This window comes from Pelmatolapia mariae, linkage group LG20, assembly GCF_036321145.2.
Source record: "Pelmatolapia mariae isolate MD_Pm_ZW linkage group LG20, Pm_UMD_F_2, whole genome shotgun sequence".
Taxonomy (NCBI): domain Eukaryota; kingdom Metazoa; phylum Chordata; class Actinopteri; order Cichliformes; family Cichlidae; genus Pelmatolapia; species Pelmatolapia mariae.
The window spans coordinates 3,280,389-3,302,131 of record NC_086244.1 but is presented as its reverse complement, the minus strand read 5'-3'; the positions used below and the strand labels follow the sequence as shown (position 1 = coordinate 3,302,131).

The window sequence follows — 21,743 nt, the reverse complement described above, 5'->3', positions numbered from 1 at the left end:
CTGATTGGCCAAGCAGTGTAGCATGACAGTCTGCAGCCAGTGATGGCCAGAAGGGGGCGTGTCATCACAAATTTACACGATAATTCGGGTGTGTCTGGACCTCTGTGACCTCTGCGGTGGAGGCTCTGCCGAACCCCTGAGACCGGCTCACCGAACCCCTAGGGTTCGATCGAACCCAGGTTAAGAACCACTGATATATATATATATATATATATATATATGTATATATATATATATATATATATATATATATATATATATATATATATATATTTTTTTTTTTTTTTTTTTTTTTTTTTTTGTACAGTGTCCTTGGGTGCTCTGAAAGGCGCTATTTTTAAATAAAATGTAATATTATTATTAGTAGTATTATTATTATATTCCAAAACTTAAATCACTTCCACTGTGTGTGTTAGAAAGATTTTAAAAGTGAAGTGAATAAAATAGATAAAGGGACATCATTTCTACCATAACAAAACATGGTAGAAGTTCATTTTTATGGTGCACAAATAAATACAAGTCAGCTAGTTCAGATTGATAGTTGTTTCACACATACAAAAAGAATATTGATGATGACTGACCAGAAGTAGTCCGGAGTGGTTTGGTGTGTTTAGGTGTGTTAAGAAAATGCCACAATATTCTCCCCGCAAATGTATTCCAACATCAGACCGTGCAATGCTCAGAGACATAACACAAAACCCAAGAGATAAAACACAGTCGGACCTGAATTAGCATGTTACATGTTACAGTTTATCTCAGTACAATTAGAAAAAGACTGAACAAATATGGCTTGTATATTTGTATAGAAATGTTCTCACACTGCACAAAAAACAGTGTGCATGTAAAATTACCGTTGGAGCACCAGTCTATGTTGTTCTTACCACTGTGCATATGCTAATGAATCAGAATCAATCTAAACCAACATGCTTGCCCATTCTGCATCAACATACTGTTTAAACATACAGAGAGTTCAACTGAAGAAACTGAAACAACAGTGTCAGAGAGGAGAAAAAAGCAGACTCCTTTTCATTTAGTATTTTTTCTTTACGAGCAAGTTAATCTTTTGTTTTTATTTTTTGAATTTTAATTCTTAACATTTTTGGGGGCTTACGGCTTTTTAGAAAATTGCAGTTAAGAACTGAAAATCACTCCTGTGTATTCCTACATATTCTAAATGTGAGGCATCTGTCCAAACGCTAAATCTTGGCAAGTGAGTGATGCAGCAGAATAATGATCCCAAGCACAGCAGCTGAAAAAGAAAAGAATGAAGGTGTTGCAGTGATGCAGTCAGATGTCCAGACCTCAACCTTAAGAGAGCTGTGTTTAAACAACTGCCCACAAACATCAAGAGATCTTTGTAAAGGAGAGCGGATTAAAGTTCTTCCACAACACTACGAGAGACTGTCAAACAGAAAAAGAGAACTTCTTGCTAAAGGTGCTGAGCGCTGAATCATCACTCGTTCTTATTCACAAAACTGCACTGCTGAACTGAGTCCTATGAAACCTTTCTGTTTCACATCACTGTAGACACATACCCACAGATATCTAAAGAAGTGTGACTGGGAGGTTGTACGAAGGAGTTAGCGTGGTCAGTCCCAGTATTGTTATTCTTCTGTTTAGTTCTAAATCATCTAAGCTGCCTATTATTTCTAGGTTAATGTCAGGAAACTAACAGAAAACAATGCAGGGCTATAAAGTGCTCTCAGATGTTTTGAACTGAACACGCTGTCGATCAGTTTAATCTGTACCGATGTGGGCAGAGTCACCGCTCACAGCTTGTGTCTTGGCAGCACTGGTTGAAAACCTCCAACCCATTTAATGAGAAAAGTTGTCTAAAAATAGATGCAGAGTTACCACAAACGTCTTCACGAGACTGCAGAGTGTTGCTTCCTGTCGTCTCTTAAAATGACTGTACTTCTGCTGTTTAACATATCAACAAGACATTTCACACCCTACTTAGAACTTTCCAAATTAGACCATCTGTGGGAGAAGAAGCTTTAATCAGTGACCTGTCACCAAATGCTACTGGTTGTTTTGTCAGATTTCACTGGAAATCAGTTTATTGGCATTGATCTCTGCGTAGCTTCACTGACAAGTGTTATATTCATTTATTTCATTTATTTAGTTCCATTGTATTTCTAAGGTTTCGTTAACAGGATTGTATTGGACTGTTTTTTTAACATTTTTAAGATACAAAGTAAATGCCACGTATAGTTAGTCAATTATTATAATTATTTTTAATTATTTTTTCCAAGTTTGTTTGTAATTAATTATTTAAAAAAGACATGAAAAAAGATATAACTTGGAAATTCATTACAACAAAACCCCAAAGTACAACCCGACTGTCATTTCAGCTTGTTAGGTCATGTGACTCTCTACAGCATCTACAATGTTGTCTCTACAACCTTCAAACTACAGAGCTGCATATTTCTGAAACCAAAAAAAATCCTACAGTCTCAGTCACACAGGCCCGGTCAGCGACGCCCTCAGCAACCTCTGGTCACCAGGAAAGAAAAGGATGTGTATTCATTAACTGGAAAAAGTGCCAGAAACTGAAAGCAGGCGAGTGTTTGGGAGTGGGCACCTCCCATGGCACCTTCACAAGAAGGCTTTTGGTGCAGCACTGCATGCCTCTTTATGGCCAGCAACCTTCTGCAACCACCGGCTAACCAGTTAGAGAATACAGTTTTTTCCCTAGTGACTTGGGCAATTCACAGCAACAGACATCAAACTCACTTTCTTGGGAATTTTTTCCATAACAAGCAGTGGTTATCTGGCTGCTGCTGACTGGTCTCTAAGCCTGTCTAAGGCCCTGACGTTTTGCCTTGTCATCAGGTTCCTGACATGAATTTTAAAGGGTGATTTTTCATCAGCAGAGCACCTGAGCGCCTAAAACATGAGATTTTAGTTCATGTTTTTTTCTTTTTGAGTCCCACTTAATGCCATGTCTTAATACGTGGTGATTTTATTATGTGGGATCTGGTGAAAACTCATGTATTTAGTCTTACCTGGATGGTAAGAAAGGTTAATGTGCTTGTTTCAGACAAAGGATGAACTGAAGGGCCTCACCAAAGCCTGGTATAAGATAAAGGATTTTTCTGAACTGTGAATCACACAAAACTACTTTAATTGCTTTATGTGTATATAATTGCTGTATAACATGGAGCTAGAAATAAGCATAAGAAAAGTATGTAATATTTACTTGTTGTGATGTTGTTGGGCTCTCAGTAATTCACCCCAAACTGTGGGTGAATCTGTTAACTCTCCCTCTGAGTGACGCCATTGTTGACGACATGTTTCCTGTTCTGTGTCTGTCTGCAGGTTGGTAGATGACCGATGTGTGGTTGAGCCAGCTGCTGGAGATTTGGACAACCCCCCAAAGAAATTCAGGGGTAAGAATGACTGTTGTCGTGTTGCTGTGTTTTGGATCAGTAATGGTATTCTGGTATTTATTTAATTTGGTATAAATGTCTGCTGCTCTATTTAAGTGATAAACAGATTCATGACGATGGGACCGAGTGAAGCCGTGCAAACCTCCAGTGTGTTGTATGAAATATAAATGGAGTGCGTGTGATGTTAGTCCAGCTATGATCATCAGAGACCATTGGAGGAGAAGTTTTCCACCAGCTGCTCTCTGATGATTTCTCTCTCTTATAAACTTACTTCACCATCTGCTCTCATTGAGCAGCTGAACCAGTTTATAAGTGGACCACAAACAGTGACTGACAGCAAAAAGTTAAAAAAGTTAAAATCCAGAACAGACAGCGGCTCCAGTGTCTGATGATCAAACTTATGAAATTGTTAATTTGCATTTAAACATCTCACACATTTCCTCAGCATTACTGGTGGTTTATAGCATGCTGACAAGACAGTCCAAATGGAAAAACATAACCATCTGATACCAAAACAAAGAAGACATACAAGCAGTGTATAGACTTAACAGGTAGACTGATGGACTGAAGTTTACTGTGCTGACTGTTTAACTAATTTTACAAATAAATAATCTCTCTCTTTATCATAAGTCTTTGCCCTCATGAACTATGACTCCTCATGTTCCTTTTTTATTTAAAATTTAAAATGTTGGCATTAAGTAGGTCACATTGTTAGCAGCTCTGACACATAAAAACTATTTCAAAAACTCTAAAAAATGTTTGAGAAAGTTCATAAAAGCCAATAAGGCACAAAGGAGTGTGGATGCAATGTTAAAGGTGCAGGAACACAACAATAGTGGGTAAATGCATTAATTTATTAAGAAAAACATGCATTATTTGAAGTAAGAACACAATACAGTAATGATAATATATAATAATGAATAGAATTTGAATTATTAGATAAAATAAATAAAGCCATGTTCTGAAATATAAACATTGAAGCTGTTTCTCCAAATGTTTTTAACCCAATTTTTATATCAACTAAAAAATTCAACGGTAGTCCAAATGTCATGATTGTTCCTTCAATTACACCCTAATTAAATACTATATGATTTCTCTATGGTTGTTTCAAAGCTTAGTACTCTACATTAAGCTGATTTTTACAACATTCATATCCTAGTAATGTTACACAGAGCGATTACACACAGGCAAATTCTGTTTGCTGTACAAACACACAGTTGGAACAGCGTGAAAACATACAGGATCTGCTGGAGGAGAGTCAATATTTGCTCGTCTTTTGTGCTCTTGCATCACTTCGCTCCAACTGTATTAGTTTTACTGAATGCTGCGCTCTCCAGCATTCTTTTAGTTGCTTATTTATCTTGTCTAATTAAACAAAGTCTGTCTGTCTTCTGTGCACTCCAAAACATATTGACATTTCACTCATTCATCGTGCGCACATGATGAATCCTAACAGCCATGGCAATGCCTCACATTTTCATTGAGCACAAATGTCTGCCACTTCCGCTTCCATAGCACACAAACAAGTGGCTTGAAGTCACTTATCACACAATTCTTTTTGGCTTGTGTCTAAATAGCAGCATGATTGGTCGATTTCTGGAAGCCTGCCAAAAGGAAACGCTCAGTGCAAAATAATATTTTTGTTACTGATTAACCTTTTCAATATTTATATTAACCCTTACGTATCATAAAACAAGACAAATGTCCATCAGATTTTATCTCGGTATGTTATTAAATCCTTTGGGATTTAATATTGATGATCTTCAGGGTATTATAATATACTTCAAAGGAAGTCACTTATTACTCTGCTTAAATATGACCTAAAAATTAATAACTAAATGTTTCAAAACTGAATTACTTTTTCAACACCTGATGACACACAACATAAAGTCATCAGCATAACACAGATTGAGACCAGCATCTTGGTGAAACTGGTAAACAGTAGTGACATATAGACAGTAAAAAGTGAAGCTCTCCCCTTGGGCAGGCAGTCCATGTGCAGGGGGCTGAGTTTGAGTTGACCCCAAACCCTTTCATTCTTGTATATATTAAAGACTCAAAGTCAATCTTCCTAAAAAAACCATTTTAGGTCCTAAAATTAATCATTGGGAAATACCACATGTTGTTTTAGCTTTCTGTGGCCATTTTAAGCCCATAAACAGGCAGCACTCAGCATAAGGATTAGTTTACATTATTTTCAGTACTGATTCACCAATCCATCAGATATTTTGCCATTTCTGCTTAAATATGACATTAAGTTTAAGTTATGTGTGTTGAATATATGGTGCATTTCTATATATAATTCCATTCCATATAATTGCATCCCATTCTGCAGGCGGTCTTGTGATGTAATAACAAAGAAAGTGCCTTCTTCTTGTTCTTCTTCATCTTGCAGACTGCCTGTTTAAGGTTTGTCCTATGAGTCGGTACTCGGCTCAGAAGCAATTCTGGAAAGCAAAACAAGCCAAACATGAGAAGGATAAGATTGGTGATGTGGTTCTGCTACAAAAACTACAGGTAACACACACATTTCAGCAGAAGCATGAGCGCATGGATGAAGCTAGGCTAGCTAACCTACGAGGACATCATTATTAAATCCCTTAGTTTTTGTGCGAAGCGAAACATATCTTAGATATTCTTGGGCACCATTGCACATCAACAGAGAAATATGACTACAGACTTGCTGTTGGTGGTTTGTTATTTGTCAAATTATACATCAGCCTGAGAGAGAGCTCATTGGCAGACGTTTAATTAGATTGAGCTGTGTTTAATTGGATTGAACTGTGTCTGTTGCAGCATGCATCAAATCTGGAACAGAAGCAGAACGAGACAGAAAACAAGAAAGTCCATGGAGACGTGGTCAAATATGGAACTGTCATACAGGTAAATGAATTATTTCTCATTCAAATAAAGTGGAGCACAAAGATTAGTAGACTATTTATGTGATTATAGACCAAACACAGACAATAATGAACATTTAGTATGATTGATTAGTCACAGTCTTTCATGAATAAGCAGATATTCTCCAATACACTGCTTGTTCTCATTTTCATTGATTAATGGAGCCACCCAGTTCATTTATATATATTTTGACTAAATGACTGCAGGAGGAAACCCTCCACAGAGAAATGCAAAACCACAAAACAAAGCTGGCAAAAAAAGGCCAGAAACATATGTCCAAATACCAAAATTATTTAAAAAAGACAAGAAAGAAGACAGAAAACTGCCACATAGAAATATGTAATCAATAAAGAAGGAAGAAGGAAATGGCACAGAGAAAGACTGTAGCAGGCCTTTCAAGGAAGGATGCAAGGAGCCCAGAATCATGTTACCTCATGATCCGCTCATGACTGAAAGTAAACAACGTTTGCACTTGTTTCCTTTACCTGCATCTCACTCATCGATTTCTTTTCACTGTTAATGTTTTTTCATTGCAACCAACCCAAAGACAAAACATATCAGACTTTCAGTCAGCATCATGCGCCCTCTGGATGTATTTACTTTTCCCAGTAAGCTTCCTTCTATGAGCACATGTTGTGTCAGTGAAGTTCACACATTTCCTTTTTCACTTTTTACATAAACCATTCAGCTGAAATTTGAGAGAGGAATGTTCAATGACAAGGACTACCATAAAGATGCCGTTGTTTGACACGACCTGACAGCAGCTTGACTGATATGGGCACATAAAACGTAGAAACAACTGCAAGCTTTCTTTTTTACACGTCAATCCCCTCATTTTATGCTCTTGTGTTTAGATATGACTCAAAAAGCAGTCTTGATGTGTCAACTTGCCTCAGCTTTATGGAACTTTAGGTTGCAGTACAGAGGAAATAACAAAAGCTGGAAAATGTTTTAGTTATTGTACGAGTTCTTGTAACTTGAAAGAAGCCCTAATGGCTCAATCAAAGAGAGTGAATCTTAGGTTTCCCTTCATTAGGTAGGCCCAACCATGATTTTAAAAAAATGGATTCACCAATGCTGAAATTCCCTTTGCAACATGCATGATATAAATCCCTTGATCCAGAAGAATATCTGAACTTGGGTTCATTTTTCTTATTTTGAGTGAGTATATGACACAGAATGTCAGATAGACTGGCCCTTTTTGTCATAAAGACCGGTAACCAACCAGCCACATAAACTCTTTGTTTAAAGTAATGATGCTGCCATAAGGGCCCGTGCCCACTGGCAGCATTGTTAACAGGAAGCGTGCATGACCTCGTTTTCACAGTGCTCCTAAGAGCCTCCTGTTAGTAGGTCATACTGCTGTTTTCTTCAATTTCAGATGGTTGGTGAGAAAGAAGTGACATTTAACTGACACTGGAAAAATGGAAAAGTGAGATTTTAGCCAATGACTGAACACCATCATAAGATTATTATAGCGAAACCTTTCAGTGGTAGCCTCTGAGTTAGCCAACAGTTTGCTAACTTTCTCTTCATCAACTTCCCTCCCAGAACATCTCTGATGGCCCAGTCATAAATTTTAATTTTATTTAACACATTGCTAAAAACTCTTTTGCTACTTTTTCTATCAGTTGGTCTGATTGAGTTATTGTGTTATGCTATTTTTTTTTTCCATTTGGTGTTTTCATCCCTTTTCAGTTTAGCTAAACGCACCACATTGGCTGAATATTGATACTAATTAAAAACAAAAATGACATTTACCAGTATCCATGCTTGAAATTCATTTTCACGCATATTTTGTAATAAAGGTTTTTTCATCCCTTGTAGGGAAAGAATTACAATAAAAATAAGCACATAACAAACATATAACAATTTAACACATGGTGTGTCTGTAATGTTAATGTCCTTTGTGTGCAGCAGCTGCAGTTTAAAGAAATTTTAACACATTATCTATAACAATTTTTTTCCCACTGCCCAGCAGAGGCCAAAATCCAACTTACTGCACATTTAAAAGTTCAAAAGAATCAAAGTTCCAGGTCAGTGCAGATGAGTTTGTAAATCTCACTGTGGTGATGTTAGGCGGCACTCACAGGCTACACGTCTGAACACGTCTGCATATAAGAACACGCCTGCAGAGTTGCATTGTCTATCAGGACTTCCTGCTCTGAAGCCAACCAGTGTCTGCACTGTGACTGCTACTCTTTGCTAGCAGGGCGACATCAGTTGCCATGATAACCAGGTGATTCACACGCCTCCACTCCCCTTTTTATAGCTGTAATCGACCCTGCTGGTGTTTGTATGCTCATTTACACACACACACACACACACACACACGAAAACACACACAGCAGCACTGCTTTAGTGTGTATGTACATGCTGTTATCTGTTAGTGTCAATATTAACCTCCTTTCAAGGTTGAAGACCTCTTGTCATTACTCTCCCTCGCTCTCTCTCTCTCTCTCTCACACACACACACACACACACACACACACACACACACACACACACACACATTTCCCACAGAACAATCTGACTAAGATTCAGTCAGACGATACCACACCCAATGTGTGTGTGTGTGAGTGTGTGTGTGTGAGTGTGTTTGTTTTTAAGGTGTAGAACGTATGACTGTGTCACTAACCTGAAGAGCAAAAGATTAGTGAAGATACTTTTTCACAGGTTCAAACACATTCAGCCATGAAATAGAAAAGTGTGTCTATTAAGTTTATTAACTAAACAACACAGAAGCAAAAATTCACCCCAATCATTTCTGTTGTTTATTTGTCTTCAAATCTGCAATCTGTGACACCACGAGTGCAGCGAGTTGATGACTAACTCGGTGTTAGTGAACTACAAACAAACAAAAACAAAACAAAAAATTTACATAACTCTTTATTAAACATAAAAATAATTTTAGTTACACTGATCTAATCCTAATGAAGAAGTGAAAAAGTCAGTGTTTTCCTTCAAATGTAATCAAATGGACAGTAGTGTCTCTTTTAAATACCAGAGCAGCAAAAAACCTGTGAGGTTTTTTTGATTTGTGTTCACTTTTTCACAGTATATTAAAAAAAAAGACAAAGTAAAGATCTTGGTTCCAGAACAGTTGCTGAGTCACAAACACCCCAGAAACCTTTTAAAAACCTTTCAGGTGTAATCGAGAGCAAAATAAAAACAAAAACAAAAAAACAACATCTTTCCTAAAACAACTGCTCACTATATTGGGGACTATTTTAGTGGCGCATTAATTGGCATTTGGTTATATAATGCCCTAGTGACATATTTTAAATGCTGTCTATGTGACATACGGTGCAATGATGTACATGTGTCTGCAGCTGCTCCACATGAAGAGTAACAAATACCTGACGGTGAACAAGCGGCTGCCGGCTCTGCTGGAGAAGAACGCCATGCGAGTCACTCTGGACGGGACGGGAAACGAAGGCTCCTGGCTCTTCATCCAGCCGTTCTGGAAGCTGCGTGCCAACGGAGACAATGTAAATGCACATTACGCCACACATCTGTGAAACACTGTTGCACATTACAGGAAAATATGCGCTCATGGCAACAGCCTGACCTTTCGTTTTTAGTGCCACCATCAGAGCATCAAAATATATACAATAGATCCATAGTTGCAGATTATTCAGTCTGCTCTCTGCTGCAGGTGGTGGTGGGAGATAAAGTGATCCTGAACCCGGTGAACGCTGGTCAGCCGCTGCACGCTTCAAACTACGAACTGACCGACCATCCGGGATGCAAAGAGGTGAGAGAAAGTGACGATCAGAAAACTGAGAGAGATATTCAGCATTTGTCATTTCCCTGAAATTTCCACAGGGATGCGATATTGGCGCCCTCTTTTTTTAGAGATGACATGCAGGTTATTCTCTCACATTCCGGATATTCACTATGTGTCATTTCCCATGATGACAGGAAAATACATGACTTGCACTTTACCCATTTTACACACCACACACAAATAGTAAATGGACTGATTCTTATACAGCACTTTTCTATATTAAGTTATATTTAATTATTGCTCATTAAACACGCCGTCGCTGCTGGATGCTGTGATATAATTGTTACTGTGAGCAGAGTCTGCAGTTATTTATTTAAATGATAAGACTGAGGCTTCTGGAACACACACATTAAAGTTAATGATTTCTTAAAACAAACAGTTTAAAATCAATAAAAAGAAAGAAAAGCAGCGTGTTCTTTGGATATATAGAAATATTTTTCGCGTGGGGAAACTGCTGGCTGTTTAGTACCTCAAGTGGCCCGTGGGTTTCTGTTATTCTAATGAATTTCACAGTAAAGTGACTCACAAATGACTACAAAGAGATAAAATGATAAGATCTGTTTTATCCTAAAATCTGGAAATTCCATAGTTACAGTTTGTAAAAATAAACACAATAAACCTGTAATGTAGCACAAATAGGTAGAATGTCATATAGCTAAATAAATATAATGCAACATGACAAAATAGATATTTAAATAATGTGAAAACAAATCTGAAATCAGAATAAATGTGATTATATGAAGCAAGAAATAACACAAGTATTAGGTTAGAAAGAGATTCAAAGCACAAAACGTTACAATAAACATAAAGAAACACAAATGTTTTGATTTGATCAACGTGTTTGATTATTCAAATGCACACAGCCTCTGCTCCCCACACCCTAACGAGAGCATGTTTGCGCCCTCTGCAGGTGAACTCTGTGAACTGCAACACCAGCTGGAAGATCAACCTGTTCATGATGTTCAACGATCACAGAGAGGAAGTCCTCAAAGGAGTGAGTGAGCTCACAGGGAAGCAACACTGCATGCAGTATAAGTGCACTAGAAATACAGACATGCAGTTAGTGTTTTAAAAGGAAGTCGTGTTTAGTGCCACAGATAGATTTAAAATTTTCACATGCATATATTCAAATTAGACATTAAAACAACATCTGAACAATAACTTCAGTAATTTAAAGTCTTTTTCCCTGTTTTTACCGTTCCTTTGTGGAGGTCTTCGCCTTCGCCTTTTCCTACTTTTAGTTTTCATTTCTCAATAAACATGGTTACTTTTATTTATTTGTTGGAATATTTGCAGCTGCAGGCCGTCTCCTGGGACCTGTTTAAACTCTTTGCATAGTAAAGTTCTGTAACTGCATGTTTTATGCTGAAATTCACCCCAAGAGTCACAGTTATTGTCAGTAAGTCAAAGAGCCAGCAGGAGCGCTGTTTGTCACCAACAGTGTTTCAGAGATAAACGATAAAGGCCCAGAGAGGCTCAGGAGATTTGCAGACAAACCCAAATTGTCCTGCAGTCCTCCTTTAAGATCTTCCTGTCTCTGTCAGGGCGACGTGGTGCGTTTGTTTCACGCTGAGCAGGAAAAGTTTCTCACCTGCGATGAATACAAGAGCAAACTCCACGTTTTCCTCCGAACCACGCTGAGGCAGTCAGCAACATCAGCGACCAGCTCCAACGCCCTGTGGGAGGTTGAGGTACACAAACAAACACACACAAGTACACAAATTCTCTAGAATTTCCTCTACACTTGCACTTGTGTTAAACTCTTTCTCTATGTGCTGATTGGTTTGACAGGTTGTCCATCATGATCCATGCCGCGGAGGGGCGGGACATTGGAACAGTCTCTACCGTTTCAAACACCTGGCCACTGGAAACTACCTGGCTGCTGAGGTAACTATTAGTCATGCTGGCCGACTAAAGAAGCAGTCCATGAATGAAGTTTGACCCATAGAGCAAATACCAAGCACCACGCTATGGCAGCAGTTTTGATACAACAGATGCAGTTTCATAGATGTAGATGCTAACTGATAATTATTTATCTATAAATAATATATAAATAATGAATTGTTGGAAGGAAAGGAAAGAGCTGCTCATCCAATAAATTCATTGTTGAAGACCTCTCATTTGTGTTGTTGTTGTTGTTGTTGTAGGAGAACCCGGGTTATAAAGGAGACAATGTGGAGCTGTCTTCCTCGGTGAGTCTCTTCCATGACACATAAGATATAAGGCATCGGTAAGTCAGAGCAGGTGTCCAGGTTTTATTTTGAAAGGGCTTTAATTACACTCTGCAGGAGACGGGACACTTTGTGTCTGACTTTTCTCTGATGACATTTACGTTCAGGTATTTAAGGCAAAGACATTTTCATTTCAAAATTTTCAGGAAAAATGAAATATTGTTTCCAGGAAGTGCCGCAACACTTTTGCCTCATTTTGATGCGTTTTTCAAGTTCATAAAAGATCGATTCAGTCAGAAACAGCAAAAAAAAATTCCTGTTGGAGAAACAGCGTCTTCTGTATGAAGTCCACGCTTATCAGTATTTTAACCCCTTTACATCCTATTCCTGACCTCTGACCTTTCTGTAGATGGACGGTAGCCGTAGCAACAAGCGGTCCCACGGAGAGAGGATCAAGTACAAGCTGGTCGCGGTGCCACACGGGAGCGACATCGCCTCGCTGTTCGAGCTCGACCCGACTACGCTGCAGAAAACCGACTCCTTCGTACCACGGTAGGAACACACGAGTCCTTTAACTTCCTGCAGATGTTTCACAGTAAAAGACTTTAGAGGATAGGGACATTATGGGAGCGAAGTCCACTTTTGCTTCAGATGGTAAGAAATTGGAGTGTACTGGTTGTGTGTCTGGCTTTGGGAAACCATTTTAATTATGTAGATCATAAAATTTTGAAATAGTTTGAAATCGTAATTGACTGAATGTCATTTTAATGAATCTGTTTTGCACTTCAACTAAATACACAGTGACTGTTTGTCTAAAAAAGAGAATGATGCTTCCAGAATTATTTCACTATACTTCACAGAAAAAAAAAGGAAAAATAAAAAACAAGATTTAAGAGAAGCTTGCAGCTTTATGTCCTCGTCTTTTCAACGTTTAAAAAACAAAACAAATCTTTTAAATCATCTGATAAAGTGTTTGTTGTTATATTGCTGTTATATGCTGCTGTTTCTTTATATCTTATTGTATTCTCATTAACTTTCCCCTAAAAATATCCAATAACTGTTATATTTTTATGGGGAACTCTCATTTCAGATTATTTGTTTTTACAGGGAAACTGTTAAAAATTAATTATAAAAACGTTTGTGAAACTGATCTACATATATTGAATAAATAATATATAAGACAGTGGTTGACAATGATTCTTAAGCTGTATTTGTATGACAGACATTAGTTTTCTTTAACGAGGAGCCCACAGACTTCAGAATAAAGTTGAAGGGATTAAAACAGGGGACTGCGTATCTTTCAGAAACTCGTACGTGCGACTGAGGCATCTTTGCACGAACACCTGGATCCAGAGCACCAACGTCCCCATCGATATCGATGAGGAGCGACCTATCAGGCTCATGGTGAGGTCTTAGTTTTGATCAGGTTTGCTGCTAAAAGGTGCTTAGCTGATTTAGTCTTCCATTTAATTTAAGGAACTATAATTACAAAAACATTGGTATGATGTAGTAACTGCAAATACTTGGTTGTTTGGTGTTCTCAAATCTGACAAAGGAATATTTGGGACTTTTAAGATGGTGGCCAAACAAAACAAAAGACGTTTGCTGACGTCACCTTGACCTTCAACCAGTTGGAACAGACATTTTCTCTTGTTTCCTGGTTAATAGTCTACATGATCAATTATTTATAATCATTATTAAACTAATAGTCATTGCCTCAAAACCAACAGTTAAGAATAATTAACCATTCATCCAAACCATCAATTAAAAAAATGCACAAAAACATGATTTTTTTTTACCAGAAATAGAAATAAGATGAAGTTACTCTTTGAGGTGTATGTTTAATATTCATTTAAGTTCTTTTGCAGTTGGGGACATGTCCCACAAAAGAGGACAAAGAAGCGTTCGCTATTGTTTCCGTTCCTGTGATGGAAATCAGAGATCTGGACTTTGCCAATGATGCCAGCGCCATGCTGAGCACTGTGGTGGACCAGTTCAGCCAGGGCTTCATCAGTCAGAACGACCGCAAGTAATGAGCCACGTTGAAAAGAAAGTTTACTTTATTTGTTGGCACTCAGGAGGAGTTAATGCTTTCTGGTATTTCTGTTGGTCAGGTATGCCATCAAGCTGCTGGAAGATGTGGTTTTCTTTGTGGCTGACGTCATTAACAGCGGGCAGCCTGTCCTGGATGTAGTCATGACCAAACCTAACCGAGAGAGACAAAAGCTCATGAGAGAACAGAACATCCTCAAACAGGTCTGATCATAAAAATACTCACACACCTTTTCCAGTAAAATTGTACAAGGGCTGGTTTGGAACCTGTGCCAACTCTTGAACCAGTTTCCTCTGACTCCTTCTGAGTACAATATCAGATAATACAAACACCATGTCCTAAAGGACTCCCAGCTCTCTGAAAGTGTGTGGTTGTGTGTTTTGATCAGATCTTCGGCATCCTGAAGGCCCCCTTTAAGGACCGGCCAGGAGGGGAAGGTCCTCTGCTGTGTCTGGAGGAGCTGGCCGACCAGAAGAATGCTCCCTACCAGTACATGCTCAGACTCAGCTACAGAGTCCTCCGGCACTCTCAGGATGACTACCGCAAGAACCAGGTGAGGGGGACGATGACATTCATAATAGTTTTTATTGTTTCAAATCTTTATAAGCTTTATAACGTTGAGACTTCTAAGAGTTTGGAGCTGTCCCGGTGTTTTCTTTGTTAAGCCAAAAGCTCTTATTTTCAATCATTTTAGGAAAGCAGAATGACAAATCAGCTGCTAAATGCTAAAAATGACACAACTTTGATGCCTGATAAAGCTCTTAATGGTAGAACAGCTGAAGATAACAGTGATCACAGAAACTCAAAATTCACCCCTCTCCAGGAGTATATAGCGAAGCAGTTTGGTGTGATGCAGAGTCAGATTGGGTATGACATCCTGGCTGAGGACACCATCACTGCCCTGCTGCACAACAACCGCAAACTGCTGGAGAAACACATCACCAAGACCGAGGTGGAGACTTTTGTCAGTCTGGTCCGCAAGAACCGAGAACCCAGGTACGCACGGAGACAGTAACAATCCCGAGTACATGCCAAGTGCAGATTAGACTACAGGATTTTGAATCTTCAATCCAAAGACACAAACTGCGTGAAGCAATTAAAATTGCTAACACCAAGGCAGCAGTGGTTCCTGACTTTCTAATAAGGACGGTGGCAATATTTTCTATTGCTTATCCCCTGCAGAAGTCAAAATCCTGAAATTTCTGCAGTCTACCTTTGATATGGATGATTGCATTTTTTGGGCAAATCCAAGCAGTGATATAATTCAAAGTTATAGCTTTTACTTTTGAAAGTGGTAATAAAGTGCTATTCTGTTATATTCTGTTTTACTACTTGACTTGGTGTTTCCTGGACTTTGCAGGTTTTTGGACTACCTGTCAGACCTGTGTGTGTCCAACAACGTGGCCATCCCCGTCACACAGGAGCTCATCTGTAAATGTGTCCTGGACCCCAAAAACCAGGACATCCTCATTAAGACAGAGTGAGGCGGGAGGGAATAAAGATCACTTTACCCATCTCACTTTACCTTACCCTGTGGGCACTGCAGTAAAACTTAGTTTAGTTTCGGAGAATGAGCTTTTTCAGTTTGCACCCCCACCCCACTAACAAAAAAAGAGTAAAAATTAAGGCGTGTGTGTAATCAGTCTTTACATATCTATCTATCTACATGAGAGAGAGAGAGAGAGAGAGAGAGAGATTGGAAGCATGTATTCTACATAGTTTTGATAGTTTCATGAAAATCTACATTAAAATTCTCACCTATAACTTTTAGTCTAATTCTTTACCATGATCTACTTTACTACTTTTTAAAATTACTTTCAGGCGTCGTGTTCCAAAGGAGGCGCCCTCTGGTGGTGTTCAAGGAGACTACATGGCAATGGATGACTTTGGAGATGAGGATGAGGTGTGTTTGTCTGCATATTTGTAAATCGTTACCATAGATATAAAAGACGGATGTAGTCTTGTTTACGCCACCCATTTGTTAGTGAAGTCACAAGCTGAGTGTTTTCACTGCAACCATTTTGGTGTTTATATAGGACACTGCACACTCATTATGGGGTAAAGCTGCTTTATCATCCTTTATTAAATTAAAGGGGACCGTAATTTTCAAAGTCAGTTTCATTTTGTAATTCAGTAAGAGTAGAAACTAGTGACAAATATAAAATCCAAAAGAAGAGAATAACACTAATTACTTAGGTCATAGACCAAGTGAACATTTTTTCTTTAGACTTATGTATAGTGGGATGTGTTTTTGCAACTAGAACCATAGTCACTGCCTGCTGGTTATGAGAAATAATGCAGGGCACTTCTGGAATGGCTTTATGTATCAGAAATGGAAACTTTGTCCATCTTTTGTGGTCATTACCACAATACATTGAACCAATTCAAAATCTTGTTTCCCAAGACACAGAAAACTTTGATTTTCAAAACTTCAGTAGGCTGTTGTGTTTATCTAGAATACTGATTGGTTAAAAAAGTTCACACCAAAGGTTACATCAACAATTACAAAATTAATTATTTTTTTTCCACATTGTGGACTGAATACAATATACTTACTGTCTGATAGCAAAATCACATGTGACTAGATAGTAGTATTTCTAGAAAATGGTGTAATGGGCAAACATCTCATATCTAAACAAATCACTTACTTTCATGTCACTGTGAAAGGTTCATTACATTTGAAGAAGACTAAACAATTAATGACAACCAAATTATTTTGGTCTTTACTGCAGTCATGTTCTTACTTTTTAGATGGATAGGATTACGAAAATGTCTGTTCTACTCTTCCTGCAGGTGTGGCTGATGTGGACAGACAAAGCTAATGAGAAACAGGAGAAAAGCATCAGACAGCTGGCTCAGGAGGCAAGACAAGGAAATGCTCATGATGAGAACGTCCTCACTTACTATAGGTACAGCCAAACAAAAACAGCCATTCACTTCAAATCTCATAAAAATCCAACAAACTTTTGTAAAGTGATCCAAGACTACGATAAAAAGAAGCAAAGCTGATAGAGCCTGCCTCTGTGGACTTCCTTAGGTATCAGCTGAAGCTGTTTGCCCGGATGTGTTTGGACCGTCAGTATCTTGCAATAGATGAGATCTCCAAACAGCTGGATGTGGAGCTGATCTTCCTGTGCATGATGGATGAGACTCTTCCCTTTGACCTCCGGGCATCCTTCTGCCGCCTCATGCTCCATGCTCACGTAGACCGAGACCCTCAGGAACTGGTGACTCCTGTCAAATTCGCCCGGCTCTGGACTGAGATTCCAACCTCCATCACCATCAAAGAGTAAGTCGATTTTAGTAAAGCAGTAATATCTTTCTGGAGAAGTTGGGATAGGGCTGTCTTGTGGTAGCTTTATACTTGGATTCACTCTGACTCAGAAAGAAAAAGGGAACCTTTAATCTCAGGGTCCAAAATTCAAAACCCTATTAAGGAAATTATAGTTTTTATAACATGTGGTTTGAACATGAAGCAGCACAACCTCAGACTTTTAATCTGAGGGTCCAGGATTCAAGTCCCTGTTCAGGCGTTGTATCTGTTTGCTCCTCAAGGTAAGCAAACTTCTTAACATTTGGTGGAGACTTTGCATAAACCTTGGTCTTGGTCATCAGTTCCAGAGTTCCTACATGACAAACCATATTGTATCCAAAAGCCAGCTTTCATTCCATTGCTGAGGTGACACACCACACAAGAGTAGGCTCCTTCACATTGCAGCGTATTGACATGCGAATGTCACACACTTCTTGCTTTCAGAAAAGGTGAAAACGATCCTCTTATTTATTACCTGAAAGGCGTTTCGACAGTGGTCCAACACTGGCATGTAGTTTACACATAAATATGGTGTTTGGCCTTTAGACTTTGCCTAGACATTTCTGGCCATGGCCGGGATAACTAAGTTGGTAGAGCTTCAGACATTTTGTCGTGCATCTTCGTTTTGTAGCTTGGAGAGCTCACTGGCACAGCGTGGCCATTGAGCTAGGTTGAAGACACAAGTCAGTCTTTACCACCATTTCAATGAAATACACCTAGGAGGGGACACTGTTTATAAGCGTCTTATAAATGGTCTTGTGGGTTCATTGAAGAACTCCAAAAGTCTTGACAGTCATCTTTATCCCAATATAGGTAATGTGCCCAGTAGTCATAGCTGCTTTACTACGATGATCCGTGCTGACAGTAAGTGAGAGACAGTGTCTCCAGGGTTGTGACCCTTTGTTTTCAGAAAAGGGGATAATGACTATGCTACTTGACTTTGGAAAGTGGTTGAGTAGAGTAGCTCTGACACCATTTTATACTGACATTTTTGAAGCCCTTGTGCGCAGGCTTTAGCGTCAGCATTGCGTAAACTGGCAGGGCCTGGATAGCTCAGTCGGTAGAGCATCAGACTTTTAATCTGAGGGTCCAGGGTTCAAGTCCCTGTTCAGGCGTTGTATGTATTTGCACCTCAAGGTAAGCACACTTCTTAACATGTGGTAGAGACTTTATGTTAACCTTGGTCATCAGTTCCTGCATGACAAACCATATTGTATCCAAAAGCCAGCTTTCATTCCATTGCTGAGGTGACACACCACACAAGAGTAGGCTCCTTCACATTGCAGCGTATTGACATGCGAATGTCACACACTTCTTGCTTTCAGAAAAGGTGAAGACGATCCTCTTATTTATTACCTGAAAGGCGTTTCGACAGTGGTCCAACACTGGCATGTAGTTTACACATAAATATGGTGTTTGTCCTTTAGACTTTGCCTAGACATTTCTGGCCATGGCCGGGATAACTAAGTTGGTAGAGCTTCAGACATTTTGTCGTGCATCTTCGTTTTGTAGCTTGGAGAGCTCACTGGCACAGCGTGGCCATTGAGCTAGGTTGAAGACACAAGTCAGTCTTTACCACCATTTCAATGAAATACACCTAGGAGGGGACACTGTTTATAAGCGTCTTATAAATGGTCTTGTGGGTTCATTGAAGAACTCCAAAAGTCTTGACAGTCATCTTTATCCCAATATAGGTAATGTGCCCAGTAGTCATAGCTGCTTTACTACGATGATCCGTGCTGACAGTAAGTGAGAGACAGTGTCCCCAGGGTTGTGACCCTTTGTTTTCAGAAAGGGGGATAATGACTATGCTACTTGACTTTGGAAAGTGGTTGAGTAGAGTAGCTCTGACGCCATTTTATACTGACATGGTTGAAGCCCTTGTGCGCAGGCTTTAGCGTCAGCATTGCGTGAACTGGCAGGTCCTGTATAGCTCAGTCGGTAGAGCATCAGACTTTTAATCTGAGGGTCCAGGGTTCAAGTCCCTGTTCAGGCGTTGTATGTGTTTGCACCTCAAGGTAAGCACACGTCTTAACATTTGGTGGAGACTTTGCGTAAACATTGGTCTTGGTCATCAGTTCCAGAGTTCCTACGTGACAAACCGTATTGTATCCAAAAGCCAGCTTACATTCCATTGCTGAGGTGACACACCACACAAGAGTAGGCTCCTTCACATTGCAGCGTATTGACATGCGAATGTCACACACTTCTTGCTTTCAGAAAAGGTGAAAACGATCCTCTTATTTTTTATCTGAAAGGCCTTTCGACAGTGGTCCAACACTGGCATGTAGTTTACACATAAATATGGTGTTTGGCCTTTAGACTTTGCCTAGACATTTCTGGCCATGGCCGGGATAACTAAGTTGGTAAAGCTTCAGACATTTTGTCGTGCATCTTCGTTTTGTAGCTTGGAGAGCACAGCGTGGCCATTGAGCTAGGTTGAAGACACAAGTCAGTCTTTACCACCATTTCAATGAAATACACCTAGGAGGGGACACTGTTTATAAGCGTCTTATAAATGGTCTTGTGGGTTCATTGAAGAACTCCAAAAGTCTTGACAGTCATCTTTATCCCAATATAGGTAATGTGCCCAGTAGTCATAGCTGCTTTACTACGATGATCCGTGCTGACAGTAAGTGAGAGACAGTGTCTCCAGGGTTGTGACCCTTTGTTTTCAGAAAAGGGGATAATGACTATGCTACTTGACTTTGGAAAGTGGTTGAGTAGAGTAGCTCTGACACCATTTTATACTGACATTTTTGAAGCCCTTGTGCGCAGGCTTTAGCGTCAGCATTGCGTAAACTAGCAGGGCCTGGATAGCTCAGTCGGTAGAGCATCAGACTTTTAACCTGAGGGTCCAGGGTTCAAGTCCCTGTTCAGGCGTTGTATGTATTTGCACCTCAAGGTAAGCACACTTCTTAACATGTGGTAGAGACTTTATGTTAACCTTGGTCATCAGTTCCTACATGACAAACCATATTGTATCCAAAAGCCAGCTTTCATTCCATTGCTGAGGTGACACACCACACAAGAGTAGGCTCCTTCACATTGCAGCGTATTGACATGCGAATGTCACACACTTCTTGCTTTCAGAAAAGGTGAAAACGATCCTCTTATTTATTACCTGAAAGGCGTTTCGACAGTGGTCCAACACTGGCATGTAGTTTACACATAAATATGGTGTTTGGCCTTTAGACTTTGCCTAGACATTTCTGGCCATGGCCGGGATAACTAAGTTGGTAGAGCTTCAGACATTTTGTCGTGCATCTTCGTTTTGTAGCTTGGAGAGCTCACTGGCACAGCGTGGCCATTGAGCTAGGTTGAAGACACAAGTCAGTCTTTACCACCATTTCAATGAAATACACCTAGGAGGGGACACTGTTTATAAGCGTCTTATAAATGGTCTTGTGGGTTCATTGAAGAACTCCAAAAGTCTTGAAAGTCATCTTTATCCCAATATAGGTAATGTGCCCAGTAGTCATAGCTGCTTTACTACGATGATCCGTGCTGACAGTAAGTGAGAGACAGTGTCTCCAGGGTTGTGACCCTTTGTTTTCAGAAAAGGGGATAATGACTATGCTACTTGACTTTGGAAAGTGGTTGAGTAGAGTAGCTCTGACACCATTTTATACTGACATTTTTGAAGCCCTTGTGCGCAGGCTTTAGCGTCAGCATTGCGTAAACTGGCAGGGCCTGGATAGCTCAGTCGGTAGAGCATCAGACTTTTAATCTGAGGGTCCAGGGTTCAAGTCCCTGTTCAGGCGTTGTATGTATTTGCACCTCAAGGTAAGCACACTTCTTAACATGTGGTAGAGACTTTATGTTAACCTTGGTCATCAGTTCCTACATGACAAACCATATTGTATCCAAAAGCCAGCTTTCATTCCATTCCTGAGGTGACACACCACACAAGAGTAGGCTCCTTCACATTGCAGCGTATTGACATGCGAATGTCACACACTTCTTGCTTTCAGAAAAGGTGAAGACGATCCTCTTATTTATTACCTGAAAGGCGTTTCGACAGTGGTCCAACACTGGCATGTAGTTTACACATAAATATGGTGTTTGTCCTTTAGACTTTGCCTAGACATTTCTGGCCATGGCCGGGATAACTAAGTTGGTA

At 39.5% G+C, this 21,743-nt stretch overlaps 1 protein-coding gene and 4 non-coding genes across 5 annotated transcripts in view; all 5 read left to right on the top strand.

The window, feature by feature from the left end:
• Positions 1 to 21,743, top strand: part of itpr3 (inositol 1,4,5-trisphosphate receptor, type 3) — a 75,840-nt gene that overhangs the window by 19,992 nt on the left and 34,105 nt on the right. Inside the window, exons 2-20 of the mRNA XM_063463154.1 lie at positions 3,322 to 3,392; positions 5,788 to 5,909; positions 6,189 to 6,275; positions 9,626 to 9,784; positions 9,952 to 10,050; positions 10,994 to 11,077; positions 11,628 to 11,774; positions 11,875 to 11,970; positions 12,231 to 12,275; positions 12,664 to 12,806; positions 13,559 to 13,658; positions 14,123 to 14,283; positions 14,369 to 14,510; positions 14,696 to 14,860; positions 15,131 to 15,303; positions 15,668 to 15,787; positions 16,129 to 16,210; positions 17,101 to 17,216; positions 17,345 to 17,596. Coding sequence (XP_063319224.1) covers positions 3,322 to 3,392; positions 5,788 to 5,909; positions 6,189 to 6,275; positions 9,626 to 9,784; positions 9,952 to 10,050; positions 10,994 to 11,077; positions 11,628 to 11,774; positions 11,875 to 11,970; positions 12,231 to 12,275; positions 12,664 to 12,806; positions 13,559 to 13,658; positions 14,123 to 14,283; positions 14,369 to 14,510; positions 14,696 to 14,860; positions 15,131 to 15,303; positions 15,668 to 15,787; positions 16,129 to 16,210; positions 17,101 to 17,216; positions 17,345 to 17,596 — 2,364 coding nt within the window. The remainder of the gene's footprint in view (positions 1 to 3,321; positions 3,393 to 5,787; positions 5,910 to 6,188; positions 6,276 to 9,625; positions 9,785 to 9,951; positions 10,051 to 10,993; positions 11,078 to 11,627; positions 11,775 to 11,874; positions 11,971 to 12,230; positions 12,276 to 12,663; positions 12,807 to 13,558; positions 13,659 to 14,122; positions 14,284 to 14,368; positions 14,511 to 14,695; positions 14,861 to 15,130; positions 15,304 to 15,667; positions 15,788 to 16,128; positions 16,211 to 17,100; positions 17,217 to 17,344; positions 17,597 to 21,743) is intronic.
• Positions 18,663 to 18,735, top strand: trnak-uuu (transfer RNA lysine (anticodon UUU)). Its single transcript has one exon. It is a non-coding gene; the product is annotated as a tRNA-Lys (tRNA).
• Positions 19,544 to 19,616, top strand: trnak-uuu (transfer RNA lysine (anticodon UUU)). The gene has a single exon. It is a non-coding gene; the product is annotated as a tRNA-Lys (tRNA).
• trnak-uuu (transfer RNA lysine (anticodon UUU)) lies at positions 20,431 to 20,503 on the top strand. Its single transcript has one exon. It is a non-coding gene; the product is annotated as a tRNA-Lys (tRNA).
• On the top strand, positions 21,312 to 21,384 carry trnak-uuu (transfer RNA lysine (anticodon UUU)). Its single transcript has one exon. It is a non-coding gene; the product is annotated as a tRNA-Lys (tRNA).